Genomic DNA, 18,128 nt, shown 5'->3' on the forward strand with positions numbered 1-18,128 from the left:
TAGGAAAATTGCAATTGGTTCAGAACAGGGCAGCACGGCTGGCCCTTGGATGTACACAGAGATCTAACGTTATTAATATGCATGTCAATCTCTCCTGGCTCAAATTGGAGGAGAGATTGACTTCTTCACTACTTGTATTTGTGAGAGGTATTGACATGTTGAATGCACCGAGCTGTCGGTCTGATTCTAATAATTAGCTGGTTGATAAACTGCATCAGGTTAGTTACAAATGGGGTTGGAGCAGAAACCTACAAGAGGGTAGCGCTCCAGGACCAGGATGAATGACCACTGCAGTAGAGAAAAATATGGTTTTGGTTCCACCACTCAGTCATTACAGGATGAACTCCAAAAACCCCAAACCATTGTTTCAGGCTGAAAGCATGAGAAATAATAAAATGGGCTACGGACAGCACATCATGTGTATGTAAAAATGAAACCATATATTACATGTATGACCAATGTTTTATTTAGATAGTGGCTGATAAAACCACACAAGCACGACGCTTGGCCCATTTATCAAGAATTTCAACATGACAAAAGAACAACATTGGGACTTTTCAATGTACAAAACAAATTCTACAGTATATAAATACTTGGCCATATAGGAGCAGCACTATAAATGGCTCTTGGTTGCTTTAAATGCAAAGTGTCCCATTACGTACAGTTTGTTGAAATAGAAAAGCACTCCATTTTAATTTTTGCATTATGCTTAGGAGGGCTATATAAAATGGCATCCCTTGAGGAGCTCAGGTTTAGCACAAAAGTTAAAGGAAAACCGAGAGAAACCACTGATGACCATAAAACCGTGCTCATTAACAGTGCCTTTCAGGTGACAGCTTTGTTCGAAACCAAAATTCACAGCCACAATGTAGTATCATTCCAAAGTGAACAGTAAAAGAAACTATGACAACAGTTAAACAATGCACTCATGTGCCATGTCAACCTGCAGCTAAAATACAAGCTCAAAAACGCATCACAGAAAACCGATCAAATGCAAACTTCATGGAAATAATGGTTCAAAACTAAGAGACAGAAAATCTCAAAGGATCTGTGAGATACTTCTTGTGTGGTTTGACCGACCTGTAGTACAATACCATTAAACACAGCTGACAGCCTTGTCACGCCTTTTCTGTTAGTGGAAAAATGTGGATATACAAGAAAATCTTAACAGCACAGTAGGCCAGGGCCCTGCAGTGCGGTTAATGTGATCTTGAACAACAAACTATCAACTTACAATAAAGATGGAGAACATTTTAACCTCACAAATATCTATTTTTTTATTCATTTTGGACATAACTTGAGTGTGTGCAGTGTGTGTACAGCTGTGTCATCACGCAGGCACTTTGACTGACCAAAGTTTACAATCACACAAGCTGCATAACCAACACATCCCTGACCACATACAGGGCTGGGAAATACAGTGGAGAATGCCACACGGCAGAGCTTTGGTCAGGCAGCGCCTCATGTTTCAGCAATTTAAATAGTTATAAGAAAGGGATAACGGGACAGATAAAATGGAGTGAAAATGATAGCAGGTTTATAAAACATGTATTTTCTGAGTTGTAAGGAGACCTCTGAGTACCCAGACGTGTATGTATGCATGAGAGGGCTGTTGATATAAGAGATAGTTAATCTATGCGAAAAGGTCTTATTCTAACAACTCCATTTCAAGTCTCCTGCTTCAGTTGAATAACATTTAAAATACCTGTGCAAACCATTTTCTGAAGGCCTCAAAGCTCAAATTAATCTTAGAAACAAAAAACAAACACACACAGAATAAAGAACAAGTTATACATGAAATATAAGATTGCGGTGGTCTGTGGATGGGTCCTTAGTCCTGAAAAGAAGGGGTTTGGAATTGATACTCTTGCGCTGACCCCTGTCGGCGGGTGTAAAAGTGGAATGCAACTGACAGGGTAGCTGGCCACACCACTGCACTGTGATGGGAGTGCAGCACAGCAGCACCTCTTACTGGTCCTTAGTTGGGTTTGCTGGGCCGTTTTCCTGCATGGTGTAGACGACAAAACAGACGGAGGCACAGTTCAGAAGACAGAGATGAGGGCGAACACCCCGTAGAGAAGTGCACAGGGGTACGCCACCAGAAGCTGCTGTCTGTCCATGGCCAGGGCCGAGATGAAGATCTTGGAAGCGGAGAAACTGCACCAGCCAATTATCGTGGCTGCGATGATTATTCCAAACATGCCTCTGAAAAGGTAAAGAAAAGCTAGTTAGATCAGTTGGCAAAATGTTTGGTAAGAAAATGTGCAATTGAATTCTCCATAAACAAATAGAGCATCAAAAGTAAATCAGTCATTTTACTGTAGGCTCATATTATGTTGTACACCACCTGACACTCCACAGATCTACCTCTATTCTCAGGCCCATGTTTGTACTTACTGTAAAGAGAAGATGATTCCGAAGCTGGCAAGGAGGATCATGGGTAGCAGGCAGTAGCCCAGTACACTGGCGACACAGCCAAACGACACACCTGTCATGCTCATTAGGTTGAGGAGGCAGTACATCCCCAGGCAGCCGATGACGCTGATGCCGTACACATAGCCAAACTGGATCTTTCCTGTCTGTAGCAGATAGACACAGACAGGAACCATATGGACAACTCATCAGCCATCTGAATTTACAGTCATTTCTTCACAAGGCAGACAATGTTATTGCACAAGGTATAATGACAAATACATGTGCTGTACTGCATTAGTAATAGAATAGTTCTTACCAGAAGTAAGGTGGCTCCGAAGGCCAGACAGAACACCATGGGCCCAGCCAGGTCAGTCTCGTTCATAATGTTACCATCTGCTGCCTTCATGGGGTGGAGCACTGTCAGGGTCTTCTGCCAGATGTGGTCAAAGTTAATGCCCAATTCTGTGAGGTACAGCAAAAGCATGAAAGGATATTAAAGCAATGTCAGATATAAGCGAAAGAGTTGGGTGAGAGAAGGGACAACTCATTCTTACAATATAGTCTGAAAAAAAGAGAACCTTACTAAAACAATTCTCTATACCTCCTAGAATTACATACACCTTTTCAGGTTAAAAGGAAATTAAAAGCAACAAACATTTATTTTGTATCAAGAGAACACCTCTCACTACGACACACTAATGTATCAGATGAGTGGAAGATTTATGCTCATCTCCAAAATAAGACTATCACCTTACTTAGAGACATTTATCAGCTTAGCAGGATGGCCCTGGTGATCCCTGACTGCTGACCCATTTAGTGCACACAACTGGGCCACTCTACTGGTTTAACTAGGCCTTCCGGTCTCAGGGGAGTGCAACATGGATAGAGATCCCACTAAAGACATTTAAACCCATCATAGTGCTCCCACATAGAGATGTATAGAGATCACAACGTTGCATCTGTCCCGTTATGGCATCTGAGCGCACGGCTAGCGCCATTGAGGCCATCCCCAGTTTGAAGTAGTCAATTTTCTTCTACTACTTCTATGAGTTGGTAAACAAACTGAAAGGTACATACTGCCACCTGGAGTGTTGTTTGAACAAGTATAAAGCCAAGGTTGGCGATTTACTGCCACCAGCATTTATGGAATGTTTACTCACAAGTATAATTAATTGGCTGATCCCTCCTGGTGACCTGGATGGAATTATGTGATCCTTCCTTAACCCATAGGAAGTCTCACCCAGTAGACTACTTCAAAATGGTGAAAGTCCTCAATGTTGCTGCCCATGCTAAAATTGGCTTTTGGGCAATAGAGTCCTCTATATATATCTCTATGTGCTCCCAAGCCAAAAGGATCTGACTCGTTCATTTCTCTCTCGAGTCGGAACGGTGCTATGCCGGAATGTGGACAGTCAGAGCCCAGCGCGGTATATGGCTGGGAAAACATACTGTACCTCAAACATAGGGATGGAATACACTATATATACACAAACGTATGTGGACACCCCTTCAAATTAGTGGATTCGGCTATTTCAGCCACACCTGTTGCTGACAGGTGTATAAAATCGAGCACACAGCCATACATTCTCCATAGACAAACATTGGCAGTGGAATGGCCTTACTGAAGAGCTCAGTGAGTTTCAACGTGGCACCGTCATAGGATGCCACCTTTCCAACAAGTCAGTTCGTCAAATTTCTGCCCTGCTAGAGCTGCCCCGGACAACTGTAAGTGCTGTTATTGTGAAATGGAAACGTCTAGGAGCAACAACGGCTCAGCCGCGAAGTGATAGGCCACATAAGCTCACAGAACGGGACCGCCGAGTGCTGAAGCACATAGCGCGTAAAAATCGTCTGTCCTTGGTTGCAACACTCACTACAGAGTTCCAAACTGCCTCTGGAAGCAACATCAGCACAGAAACTGTTAGTCGGGAGCTTCACGAAATGGGTTTCCATGGCCGAGCAGTCGCACACAAGCCTAAGATCACCATGCTCAATGCCAAGCATCGGCTGGAGTGGTGTAAAGCTCGCCGCCATTGGGCTCTGGAGCAGTGGAAACGCGTTCTCTGGAGTGATGAATCACGCTTCACCATCTGGCAGTCCGATGGACGAACCTGGGTTTGGCGGAAGCCAGGAGGACGCTACCTGCCCGAATGCATAGTGCCAACTGTAAAGTTTGGTGGATGAAGAATAATGGTCTGGTCCCGTTTTTCATGGTTCGGGCTAGGCCCCTTAGTTCCAGTGACGGGAAATCTTAACGCTACAGAATACAATGACATTCTAGACGATTCTGTACTTCCAACTTTGTAACAACAGTTTGGGGAATCCTGTTTCAACATGACAATGCCCCGTGCACAAAGCGAGGTCCATACAGAAATGGTTTGTTGAGATCGGTGGGGAAGAACTTGTCTGGCCTGCACAGAGCCCTAAACTCAACCCCATCGAACACCTTTGGGATGAATTGGAACGCCGACTGCTAGCCAGGCCTAATCGCCCAACATCAGTGCCCAACCTCACTAATGCAAGTCCCCTGCAGCAATGTTCCAACATCTAGTGGAAAGCCTTCAAAGAAGAGTGGAGGCTGTTATAGCAGCAAAGGGAGGGGACCAACTCCATATTAATGCCCATGATTTTGGAGATGTTCGACGAGCAGGTGTCCACATACTTTTGGCAATGTAGTGTATGTCATTGTACTCCAAATCATCTGGAAATTATTAAGAATCAAAATGATTGAAATACAGCTAGTTAATTAAACTGCTGTTTTCGACAGCATGTTAGGTTAGCTAATGCTATAGCAGCCCATTGGATTCCATGAAAATGCAACGCCTAGCGTTGGGGCGAGTAGCTACCGGAAGTGCAGTTGAATCCGATGGGTTGCTTTCGCATTAGCTAGCCTAGCATGCTGATGAAAACGGCAGTTTAATTAAAAACTGGGAGTATTTCAATCTCCTTGATTCACCTTTCATAATTTTGATTAGGGGCTCTATTCAATCTATCGCTGAAGCGTTACAGATTGCGATAGAAATGTAAAGGTAATTTCAGATTGAGCCGACATATGCAGCGTTAACCGTGACTGCAGTCTCCGCTAATGTGGGAACATCGCCTTTACATTTTAATCACGCTGTAACGCTGAACTTCCGAGATACAGATTAAATAGAGCCCTAGGAGTACAACAACATATTCCATCCCTGGATTGAGGTACATTTTCCCAGCCATTTACTGCGCCGGGCTCTGGCTAGCACTGTTCTGACTTGAGAGAAATGAACGAGAGTCGGATCCTTTTGGTATGTACTCCCCTGACCACTCTCATACCTTGAGAAGTTAGTCTTCATTCCCCAAATCCCTAGTATGAAGCTCCTATGCTTCAGAGTAAATCTGAGAGGTAAAGATCAAATATAAAAGCTCCACCTGGCTTCAACTAGCCAATCCTCTCAGATCAACAAAAGTACTTAGGGAGGTAGAGGAAAGGGCTTGATTTGGGATCAAGCAATTGAGTTAGCATTCTTTACCACCCCTTTCCCTATGGAGTCTCACCACCGGGTTATCCTTACCCTCCAGCAGCGGGGGCTCGTCGTCAAAGCTGCTGCCATACATGGACTGTGTGGGGGAAGGTGTGAAAGCTGGTGTGGGCTGGTAGATTTGGCCTGTGTAGGGCTGCTGGGGTTGCATCATCCCTGGGGCTGGGTATCCCATCGGTTGGGAGTAGTCATACTGACCCCTGGGAGGGTCACATAGGCACACTTCTCAGAAAACCTTCATGGCTTTGTTAAAAACAGTATGCATCAAGCTAGTAAGCAACACATAGAGAACAATACTAGCAAAACAGGCCCTTGAGAGACAGAGGGGAAAATGCATTGTTTTCAAATTGTTGACAGGCCTGTGTATTTTCAGATCACAGTGAGTTACAGATAAGTAACTGGGATCAATGCAATTTGTACAGGTTGACTAAACATACTGTTTGTAGGGGTCTTCTGTGTTACTGTTGCCATATCCAGTGGGTTGGCCTTGGTCATCGACACTGTAACTGGACTGGTAGAAATCTGTGTTTAAGTTGTCAAACCCTGACATTTCTGACCGTCTGCAAAAAAAAAAAAAGTTAATGTGCATTGTACGGCTGGAGGAGAAAATGGTGTAAACAGGATTCAATTGATGGCTAGTTTAGCACAGCTTGATGCATTGGTATCTAGGAAGTTAGTGTGTATTGCTGCCCTTGCTCCTGGTCTGCATCTTTTCATGTAGATCAGTTTGCTCGCTAGAAACTTAGCATCAAGGGGAACGCCATTTGATGCAGCTGCACCAAAGATACTTCCCCTTTTCATCTGTGGCTTGACAGTCTTACTTACCGCTAGCTAAGTTCCCTTCCAATCTTAATGGTAGTGGCAAACTTAGCTATATTCAGGATTACAGAAAACATATACCTGGTTGGTTAACTAACTATCCAACTAGCTACGCAACTCTAACGTTAGTTACCTAGCTGTCTAATGTTAGTTTCCAACGGTATTTCCTCTTGATGTGACTTTACCTAGCTAGCCACTTAGCTAGTTAAACTAGTGGCCAGCTAGCCAACCAACAAAGTTCAAGCTAAATCAAATACAATTTTATGTCACGTGCCGAATACAACAAGTCAGGTGTCGACTTCACCGTGATATGCATACTTACGAGCCCTTTCCCAACAACGCAGAGTTAAAAAGCAACAAACATGTGCAAACTAAAACAATAAGGAGACTAGCTATACAAGGAGTACCAGTACAGAGTCAATGTGCAGGTGTACAAGGTAGTTACGGTAATATGTACATGTAGGTAGGGGTAAAAGTGACTAGGCAATAATGATAGATAATAAACAGAGTAGCAGCAGCGTATGTGAAGAGTGTGAAAGTGTGTGGCGTCAATATGCATGTGTGAGCATAAGTGTATGTTGGAGTGTCAGTGTAGTTCATTGAGTGTTCATAGAGCCGGGGTCTGAATACTTTCTGAATGCACAGTGTGTATGTATGTATATATATATATATATCTCCACATTTTGTTACGTTACAGCCTAATTCTAAAATGTATTAAATAATTGTTTTCCATCAATTTACACACAACACCCCATAATGGCAAAGCGAAAACAGGCGTAGAAAGTTTTGCAAATGTATTAAAAATAAACAGAAATACCTTATTTACATAAGTATTCAGACCCTTTGCTATGAGACTCGAAAATTGAGCTCAGGTGCATCCTGTTTCCATTGATCATCCTTGAGATGTTTCTACAACTTCATCGATCCCCGGGACCACCCTTACACAAAAATGTATGCACGCATGACTAAGTCGCTTTGGATAAAAGCGTCTGCTAAATGGCATATTATTATTATTGGAATCCACCGGTGGTAAATTTAATTGATTGGACATGATTTGGAAAGGCACTCACCTGTCTATATAAGGTCCCACAGTTGACAGTGCATGTCAGAGCAAAAACCAAGCCATGAGCTGGAAGAAATTGTCCGTAGAGCTCAGAGACGGGATTGTGTCGAGGCAAACATCTGGGGAAGGGTACCAAAAAATTTCTGCAGCATTGAAGATCCCCAAGAACACAGTGGCCTCCATCATTCTTAAATGGAAGTAGTTTGGAACCACCAAGACTCTTCCTAGAGCTGGCCACCCAGCCAAACTGAGCAATCGGGGGAGAAGGGCCTTGGTCAGGAAGGTGACCAAGAACCCAATGGTCACTCTGACAGAGCTGCAGAGTTCCTCTGTGGAGATGGGAGAATCTTCCAGAAGGTTTTCATCTCTGCAGCACTCCACCAATCAGGCCTTTATGGTAGAGTGGCCAGACGGAAGCCACTTCTCAGTAAAAGGCACAGGACAGCCCGCTTGGAGTTTGCTAAAAGACAACTAAAGACTCTCAGACCATGAGAAACAAGATTCTCTGGTCTATTGAAACCAAGATGTAACTCTTTGGCCTGAATGCCAAGCGTCACGTCTGGAGGAAACCTGGCACCATCCCTATGGTGAAACATGGCGGTGGCAGCATCATGCTGTGGGGATATTTTTCAGCGGCAGTGACTGGGAGACTAGTCAGGATCGAGGTAAAGATGAATGGCACAAAGTACAGAGAGCTCCTTGATGAAAACCTGCTCCAGAGCGTGCAGACTGGAGCGAAGGTTCACCTGCCAACAGGACAATGACCCTAAGCACACAGCCAAGACAACGCAGGAGTTGCTTCGGGACAAGTCTCTGAATGTCCTTGAGTGGCCCAGTCAGAGTCCGGACTTGAACCCGCTCGAACATCGCTGGAGACCTGAAAATAGCTGTGCAGCGACGCTCCCCATCCAACCTGACAGAGCTTGAGAGGATCTGCAGAGAAGAATGGGAGAAACTCCACAAATACAGGTGTGACAAGCTTGTAGCGTCATATCCAAGAAGACTCTAGGCTGTAATCGCTGCCAAAGGTGCTTCAATGTATTGAGTAAAGGGTCTGAATACTTACGTAAATGTGATATTTCCAGGGTTCTTTTATTATTCTTTTTCATAAATTAGCTAAAAACGTCTAAACCTGTTTTTGCTTTCTCATTATGGGGTAGTGTGTAATCAATTTTAGAATAAGGCTGTAAGAAAATTTAGAAAAAGTCAAGGGGTCTGAATAATTTCCAAATGCACTGCATGTATGACAATGTAAAACAATACAACCACGCATGTGGATAATACATTTAAAATCATCGAAGATGACACAAAAGTTTGACAACTTATTTGCATTGTGGTGACTTCATACTCTTCCACAACTGACGTGTAGCGCCCACGTGGGTGATTCCTCTGCCGCTGCTACAGCGCAAAAAAGGCCCACCATACATCAGTCTAGAACAGTAGTCATCCCCACGACGACCTCTCTGCCATAATGGGGTCTGGTCTCATTGATCAAGAAGCTGGTGCTGATATGAATCTTTTAAATGCAAACTTTAGCCAGCTAGCTAGCCAAACCAGACAAGTCAACATGACATCAGTCCTGAAACTCCGTGGGTAAAAATAACCAGATATCCAAACAACAACTTATTAAAAACAAAAACGCTGATTAGGAAACAAACAAACACTTAAACACAACATATGTAGCTACAACATTTACAGAGCTCATTGTTTAGGCTACTTTACAGCGCCATGACAACCACGCAAAGAACGTTAACCCAACGTTAGCTAGGTCAGTTAACGTTAGCTAGCTAGCAAGCAAGTAAAAAATGTAGGGCAATGTTATTTGAAATAGAACATTTGCCATCTAGCTGGTTTGTTAGCTAGTTTACTAAAAATGTGGTATTTAACGTTAGCTAGCTAACTAGGCACATGTATTTGATGTTAGCTAACTAGCTAGGGAGGTAGCTCAGTTGGTAGAGCATGGCGTTTGCAACGCCAGGGTTGTGGGTTTGATTCCCACGGGGGGCCAGTATGAAAATAAAAAAGAATCATGTATGCACTAACTGTAAGTCGCTCTGGATAAGAGCGTCTGCTAAATGATGTAAATGTAAATGTAGCTGGATGCCTAGCTAAGTTAACGCAGACAGTCAGGGTGGATAGCTAACGATGGCTAGCTAGTTAGCTAGCGCAGACTAATAAATGGAATGTAGCCTCGTAATTTTTCAGACTGATTACCACACCGCTGTCCTACTTATAGTATCAGTCTGGAAATAATAGCTAGTTACCATTGATATCCGTGCAGCTTTTAATGTAACGTTAAACTCACGGGATCAGGCGGCTCGCGACGCTAAAATGAATGTGGGCCTCGATACAATATTTAATCAAGCTATAAACGTGTTTTTACTGTTACATGGATTTGACTAAGCAATACTAACCGTTGTTACCTGCAACGTTGAACAATTCAACACTGGACTTCGTTGCTAGCTACGTGTCTAGAAAAAAATAAAGGAATGTTTTCCGGGTCTTCTTCTTCGATGGTATAATGGCGGTCCGCAAATATATGTTAGAGGTGCATGGCGCCACCTGCTGTGTAGAGTGAAAACTGGGGAACTTTAACGCAGAAAAACACATGGAAATAGGGAAAGGGTGAACAAAAACATAATAATATAGTCCGATTCAAACGTCTACTACGATAACTACAGGCTCTGGGGTCTGAGAGGGAAGCACATCTTCAGACAGTATTCCCTGCAATGTTTCAGCCGTAAAGTCCTGGCGATCCAAAACCCTTTATGCTGCATTCACAATTATATCAGGTTTCTTTGAATTCTTGTTAGTTTGACTTGTACAATGTATCACCTGTGCAATAAACGCAACAAAATCCACCTTCTTCACTATCAGTACTTCAGGATGCCTCAATTGATGAACAACACTTTCTTCAGGCTGAGGGGCATTCATTGCCTCATCAGTATGTATGCCTCATCTGGTGTCATCATCTCCCTTCAGTCTGCGTCACCCCAGTCTGTATAGGAAGGTGTGAGCGTCCCGTTCGCATTCAGCTCCAATTCAAACTGACAATTAAGGCATTGCTTTTTATCAGTAGTTGAGACGAGGGGGAACATTTAGGCTTGCAGGGTAAGGGTTTTGTTCAATAGTCCCCTGTAGCTCAGTTGGTAGAGCATGGCGCTTGCAACGCCAGGGTTGTGGGTTCGTTTCCCAAGGGGGGCCAGTATGAAAATGTATGCACTCACTAACTGTAAGTTGCTCTGGATAAGAGCGTCTGCTAAATGACTAAAATGTAAAATTGCCATTTCTTCCTCATTTGCACTTGCTCCTTCAGCTATTTGTACTGCCTCTGCATAGGAGACCTGGTGGACAGCCCGGATATTTGCTACTTCAACCTCCTTCACCATTACATGGCACTCCTGGAACTCGGGAGCATGGTTCCCACCCCAATTGCACACTGTGTATCCAAACTTGCCATGTGGCCAAACATGCTACATTTAAGATACTGCAATGGTCTGCACATGGATTTGACCCTTTCTGCACTGCTCTCACCCTGGAAACTTCAATCTGTCTCAATCGCATGGGACATTTCTGATCCCCAGCAACATGGCCACCCCCACAATTGAAATTCTCCACCGAAACTACACACTCTTTTGTCCCATACCCTTCTCCACACTTCTCACACCTCATAATCTCCCTCCTACATACTGCTGCAACATGACCATCAGTTTGGCACCTGAGACACCTAACTTGTATACCCTAGCATGACTTTATCCGGCAAACCCTTTGCATCAAAACTCAGAAGGACAGACATGGTATCCTCAGACAGGGTCTGCGTCGCACCAAACGGCATATATCACAGACACCGGGTATCCCCAACTTCAGTTGATCCACCTTAACACTCAACCCCACCCCAGTTATCACTTATTTCAGCTGCGCTCTGCTCCGGAGAGCAAAGCAGGACACAGTTTTCGTCCAGAGTCTCGAAATGTGCAGCGCCCTCTCCCTCTGAGCAGCAGACGCACAAAAAATCCATAGAAGTCCACCTCTGGATATTTTGACCGAATTGACAGGACTCTAAGCAAAAATGTTTATCTTTAATTTACAATCTGTAGAAACTATGAGAATAGAAATGTTCAGAACTTTTGTGAAACATCACAGCACAGTGGAAAAATATATGGCAGCTAGAAATGAAAAGTGGATGGTCTTCAGAGATAGATGGGAGGGGTTGAGGGTAGTTGAAGGCTGAGACTGAAAACAAACAAAAGATAACTCATGTAAAATATACTGTGTCCGTAAAATGTATAGTGCATTCGGAAAGTATTCAGACCCCTTGACCTTTTCCACATTTTGTTACGTTACAGCCTTATTCTAAAATAGATTTAATTGTTTTTCCCCCTCATCAATCTACACACAATACGCCATAATGACAAAGCAAAAACAGGTTTTTAGAAATGTTCGCTAATTTATTAAAAAACGGAAATATTACATTTACATAAGTATTCAGACCCTTTACTCAGTACTTTGTTGAAGCACCTTTGGCAGCGATTACAGCCTTGAGTCTTCTTGGGTCTGATGTTACAAGTTTGGCACACCTGTATTTGTGGAGTTTCTCCCATTCTTCTCTGCAGATCCTCTCAAGCTCTGTAAGGTTGGATGGGGAGCATTGCTGCACAGCTATTTTCAGGTCTCTCCAGAGATGTTAGATCGGGTTCAAGTCCGGGCTCTGGCTGGGCCACTCAAAGACATTCAGAGACTTGTCCCGAAGCCACTCCTGCGTTGTCTTGGCTGTTGGAAGGTGAACCTTCACCCCAGCCTGAGGTCCTGAGCACTCTGGAGCAAGGATCTCTCTGTACTTTGCTTCGTTCATCTTTGCCTCGATCCTGACTAGTCTCCCAGTCCCTGCCACTAAAAAACATCCCCACAGCATGATGCTGCCACCACCATGCTTCACCGTAGGGATGGTGCCAGGTTTCCTCCAGACATGACTGTCACACCCTGATCGGTTTCACCTGTCTTGTGCTTGTCTCCAACCCCCACCAGGTGTCTCCCATTTGTCCCCATTATCCCCTGTGTATTCATACCAGTGTTTTCTGTTTGTCTGTGCCAGTTCGTCTCATCAAGCTTACCCGCGTTTTTCCCGTAGTCCTGTTTTGCTCTAGTCGCTGTTTTCCAGTTTTTCCCGGTTTTGACCATTCTGCCTGCCCTGACCCTGAGCCTGCCTGCCGTTCTGTACCTTGTGACACTGTTCTGGATTACCGACCTCTACCTGCCCCGACCCTGAGCTGTACCTTTGGGCTCTGCTCTGGATTACTGACCTCTGCCTGCCCTTGACCTGTCGTTTACCTGCCCCCTGTTTTTGTAAATAAACTTTTTGCTATTTCGAACTGTCTGGGACTTATCCTGAGTCTTGATAGTACGAATTGGCCATGACGGACCCAGCAGACTCGGACCAGCTCCACAATGCCATCTCCTCCCAAGGAGCCACCATTGGGAGGCACGAGGAGTTGCTGCGTGGTCTTATGGAGGGTTTCCAGACCTTGGCCGAACGCCATGACCGCGCATTGAATACATTGCTGGAGCAATTCCGTGGTTTGTCTGTTAGGCAGCCTACCACGACGGTAACCTCCCAGCCCGTCAGTAACCCGGTTGTCAACAGCGCGTCTCTCCCGGCCACCCCGGCTTCCCGAGAACCCTGCTTACCTCCACCGGAACACTTCGCTGGAGAGTCGGGAACCTGTTGGGCATTTCTCGCTCAGTGTTCCCTCATCTTTGAATTGCAGCCCTCCTCCTTCCCCTCGGACCACTCGAAGATAGCGTACCTCATCGCGCTGATGTCCGGGAGGGCTCTCGCCTGGGCTACGGCAGTGTGGGAACAACAGTCTGCCGTAGGCTTTAGTCTGGAGGAGTTTGTGGACGAGGTGAAGAAGGTTTTTGATTCTCCATTGTCCGGGAGAGAGGCTGGCCGTAAGTTACTCCAGCTTCGGCAATACTCCCGCAGTGTGGCAGACTATGCGGTGGATTTCCGCATGCTGGCGGCTGAGAGTGCATGGAACCCGGAATTGCTGTTCGACACGTTCCTGCACGGATTATCTGAGGAAGTTAAGGACAAGCTAGCAGCCCGGGAACTACCTATGGATCTCGACTCGCTTATCGCCTTGACTATCTGGATCGATGGGCGGCTGCGGGAACGTGGGAAGGAGAGGAGGTCCGATTCCACTCGCCCGCCCAAGGATTCCACCTCACCTCCGAGGCATCCCGGAAGTCCCCGTCGTCTCCGTCTCCGAGAGAATCAGAGGCTACCCGAGTTTCCCAGAGAGTTTCCGAAGTCTGCCGATTCGCCTCTTCCCGAGCCGATGCAACTAGGCAGAGCTAGGTTGTCTCCAGCTGAACGTTTACACAGGCTTAACACTAAGAGTTGTCTGTATTGCGGGACTACTGGTCATTTCGTGTCCTCCTGTCCACTAAAAGACCAGGTTCAACGGTAGGGGCGAGTACTCTGGTGGGCCATATGGAGAACATTCCCTCTCCCCGTCTCATTGAAGGTCAACCGGCGTACACGGTGAGGCGCCTCCTGAAGGTTCGACCGCGGGGCAGGGGATTCCAGTACCTGGTTGACTGGGAGGGTTATGGCCCAGAGGAGAGGTGCTAGGTCCCCGCTAGGGACATCCTGGACCCAGGCCTCATCGCTGAGTTCCACCGCCGGCACCCCGGTCAACCAGGTATGCGCCCAGGTGTCTCCCATTTGTCCCCATTATTCCCTGTGTATTTATACCAGTGTTGTCTGTTTGTCTGTTGCCAGCTCGTCTTGTCTTGTCAAGCTTACCCGCGTTTTTCCCGTACTCCTGTTTTGCTGTAGTCCTTGTTTTCCAGTTTTTACCTGTTTGTATTTCTGTTTTTTATTTTTAATACATTTACTAACATTTCTACAAACCTGTTTTCGCTTTGTCATTATGGGGTATTGTGTGTAGATTGCTGAGGATTTTTTCCACAAAGTGTGGAAAAAGTCAAGGGGTCTTAGTGGATTCGGCTATTTCAGCCACACCCGTTGTTGACAGGTGTATAAAATCGAGCACACAGCCATGCAATCTCCATAGACAATCATTGGCAGTAGAACGGCCTTACTGAAGTGCTCAGTGACTTTCAACCTGGTACCGTTATAGGATGCGTGCCCTGATAGCACAACGAGCAATGAGAAAGTGAATTGGTGCTGGCCTACCACTTCCTCAGCCGAGAAGTGGTAGGCCACACAAGCTCACAGAAAGGGACCGTCGAGTGCTGAAGCGCGTAACGCATAAAAATGGTCTGTCCTCGGTTGCAACACTCACTACCGAGTTCCAAACTGCCTCTGGAAGCAACGTCAGCACAAGAACTGTTCGTCGGGAGCTTCATGAAATGGGTTTCCATGGCTGAGCAGCCGCACACAAGCCTAAGATCACCATGTGCAATGCCAATTGTTGGCTTGAGTGGTGTAAAGTTCGCTATTATTGGACTCTGGAGTGATGAATCACGCATCACCATCTGGCAGTCCGATGTACTAATCTGGGTTTGGCGGATGCCAGGAGTGCGCTACCTGCCCGAATGCATAGTGCCAACTGTAAAGTTTGGTGGAGGAAGAATAATGGTCTGGGGCTGTTTTTCATGGTTCGGGCTAGGCCTCTATGTTCCAGTGAAGGGAAGTCTTAAAGCTACAGCATACAATGACATGCTAGACGATTCTGTGCTGACCGATTCATACAGAAATGGTTTGTCGAGATCGGTGTGGAAGAACTTGACTGGCCTGCATAATACAGTATACTAGAGTAACGTCTGCAATAACACTACCGTAAATACTACAGTAAAGTCCACAAAAACACCACAGTGAATACTATAGTATAAAAATATTGTAATACTACACAGTATTTTTACGATATTATACTACAGTGAGGGAAAAAAGTATTTGATCCTTTGCTGATTTTGTACATTTGCCCACTGACAAAGACATGATCAGTCTATAATTTTAATGGTAGGTTTATTTGACCAGTGAGAGACAGAATAACAACAACAAAATCCAGAAAAATGCATGTCAAAAATGTTATAAATTGATTTGCATTTTAATGAGAGAAATAAGTATTTGACCCCTCTGCAAAACATTACTTAGTACTTGGTGGCAAAACCCTAGTTGGCAATCACAGAGGTCAGACGTTTCTTGTAGTTGGCCACCAGGTTTGCACACATCTCAGGAGGGATTTTGTCCCACTCCTCTTTGCAGATCTTCTCCAAGTCATTAAGGTTTCGAGCCTGACGTTTGGCAACTCGTGTGTTTTAGGTCATTGTCATGCTGGAATACCCATCCACGACCCATTTTCAATGCCCTGGCTGAGGGAAGGAGGTTCTCACCCAAGATTTGACGGTACATGGCCCCGTCCATCGTCCCTTTGATGCGGTGAAGTTGTCCTGTCCCCTTAGCAGAAAAACACCCCCAAAGCATAATGTTTCCACCTCCATGTTTGACGGTGGGGATGGTGTTCTTGGGGTCATAGGCAGCATTCCTCCTCCTCCAAACACGGCGAGTTGAGTTGATGCCAAAGAGCTCAATTTTGGTCTCATCTGACCACAACACTTTCACCCAGTTCTCCTCTGAATCATTCAGATGTTCATTGGCAAACTTCAGATGGGCCTGTATATGCGCTTTCTTGAGCAGGGGGACCTTGCGGGCGTTGCAGGATTTCAGTCCTTCACGGCGTAGTGTGTTACCAATTGTTTTCTTGGTGACTATGGTCCCAGCTGCCTTGAGATCATTGACAAGATCCTCCCGTGTAGTTCTGGGCTGATTCCTCACCGTTCTCATGATCATTGCAACTCCACGAGGTGAGATCTTGCATGGAGCCCCAGGCCGAGGAAGATTGACAGGTCTTTTGTGTTTCTTCCATTTGCGAATAATCGCACCAACTGTTGTCACCTTCTCACCAAGCTGCTTGGCGATGGTCTTGTAGCCCATTCCAGCCTTGTGTAGGTCTACAATCTTGTCCCTGACATCCTTGGAGAGCTCTTTGGTCTTGGCCATGCTGGAGAGTGTGGAATCTGATTGATTGATTGCTTCTGTGGACAGGTGTCTTTTATACAGGTAACAAACTGAGATTAGGAGCAGTGTGCTTAACATGTCATTTGCGGCATGCATTATAGCCTATATCTTGAGCAAAGTCATTGTAGCCTATCATTTAACTTCCCCTGTGAGAACCACAAGCACGGGCTGACTTGGCTTTGCTGTACCGCACACATATCAGCTATCTTTCAATAGTTATCCATATTACCAGAGCTTCATCTTATTCTTTCTAACTATTTCTATGACATATCCAGCTCCAGCACCAGCCATAGAGCCAGCTGGCTAATCTTTTGAAAACGGTGTAGTAAAAACCCCCCAGCAACAACAGATAACATTAGCTAGCTAGATTAGGTTGGCAAGATAGCTAGCTAGCTACAGTAGCTAGATAAGGTTAGCATGCTAGCTAGCTACACTGACAGTTGCCAGTGCCCTATTTGTTGATGTTTATTAACTCCACGCAGAAATTCCCACACCCAATTCTTGAATATGTACAATTAGCCTTCATCATTTTTCAGAGGTGGAACATAAACGTAAATTTCCTCTCTAGGACAGGAAATTACGTTGAAATAGTGGCGGGAACTTCCTCTGGGGGTGGGGGTGGGGTGAGGGGGGGGGGGGGGGGGGGGGGGTGTGTGGGGGGGTTGTCCTTTAATAAATACTCTGACTAAGAGGATAGTTGTATATGCAGTTGCTGGGTGTGCACTGGGATTGCCATACTATTCATAACTTCCTGTGTCCCAGGCTGAAATCCCAGAGCAGGTACCTGCTTTTATGTCACAGCACTCCTCCATATGTCTGTAAGAGGCAAAATGGTGTGAAGAAAAAAATGAAAGATGGAGAGGATAGAATCTGATAGAATCACAGCTGTCAGAAATAAAACTACATGACGACATAGAATTCAACGAAATTATACATTCTCCAGATTTGGTGTTTAACTTTCCCTTTTTCTCACACACAAATAATTCATTGTTAACTGTCTCCCAGAATCCCTGTGTATAACATATAGCCAAAAACAAGCTTCAGATGAGTCCATGTTCGAGGCAGTCACACTATTCTGTTTAATGTGGATGTAAGGGGTATTATTGCGGCGGTTGCTGACATTTGTCACACCGTGATCTGTTTCACCTGTCTTTGTGCTTGTCTCCACCCCCCTCCAGGTGTCGCCCATCTTCCCCATTATCCCCAGGGTATTTATACCTGTGTTCTCTGTTTGTCTGTTGCCAGTTCATCTTGTCTTGTCAAGCCTACC

At 45.1% G+C, this 18,128-nt stretch overlaps 1 protein-coding gene across 2 annotated transcripts; it reads right to left on the reverse strand.

Moving 5' to 3' along the window:
* Positions 1–443: 443 nt before the first annotated feature.
* On the reverse strand, positions 444–10,332 carry LOC311136486 (protein YIPF5). Of its 2 annotated transcripts, none has more exons than XM_084170627.1 (6): positions 10,227–10,332; positions 6,368–6,490; positions 5,964–6,130; positions 2,732–2,877; positions 2,398–2,579; positions 444–2,205 (listed from the first exon to the last, which is right to left on the reverse strand). In XM_084170627.1, the coding sequence occupies exons 2-6, from the start codon at positions 6,478–6,480 to the stop codon at positions 2,043–2,045; spliced, it is 771 nt and encodes a 256-aa protein (XP_084026753.1). In that variant the 5' UTR covers positions 6,481–6,490; positions 10,227–10,332; the 3' UTR covers positions 444–2,042. The 2 variants fall into 2 exon arrangements, with proteins under 2 accessions (XP_084026753.1, XP_084026754.1); XM_084170628.1 differs by having other exon boundaries at positions 10,236–10,324.
* Between the last annotated feature and the right edge of the window lie 7,796 nt (positions 10,333–18,128).

The sequence above is a fragment of the Coregonus lavaretus genome (genome assembly GCF_964263955.1).
Source record: "Coregonus lavaretus genome assembly, chromosome: 10".
Taxonomy (NCBI): domain Eukaryota; kingdom Metazoa; phylum Chordata; class Actinopteri; order Salmoniformes; family Salmonidae; genus Coregonus; species Coregonus lavaretus.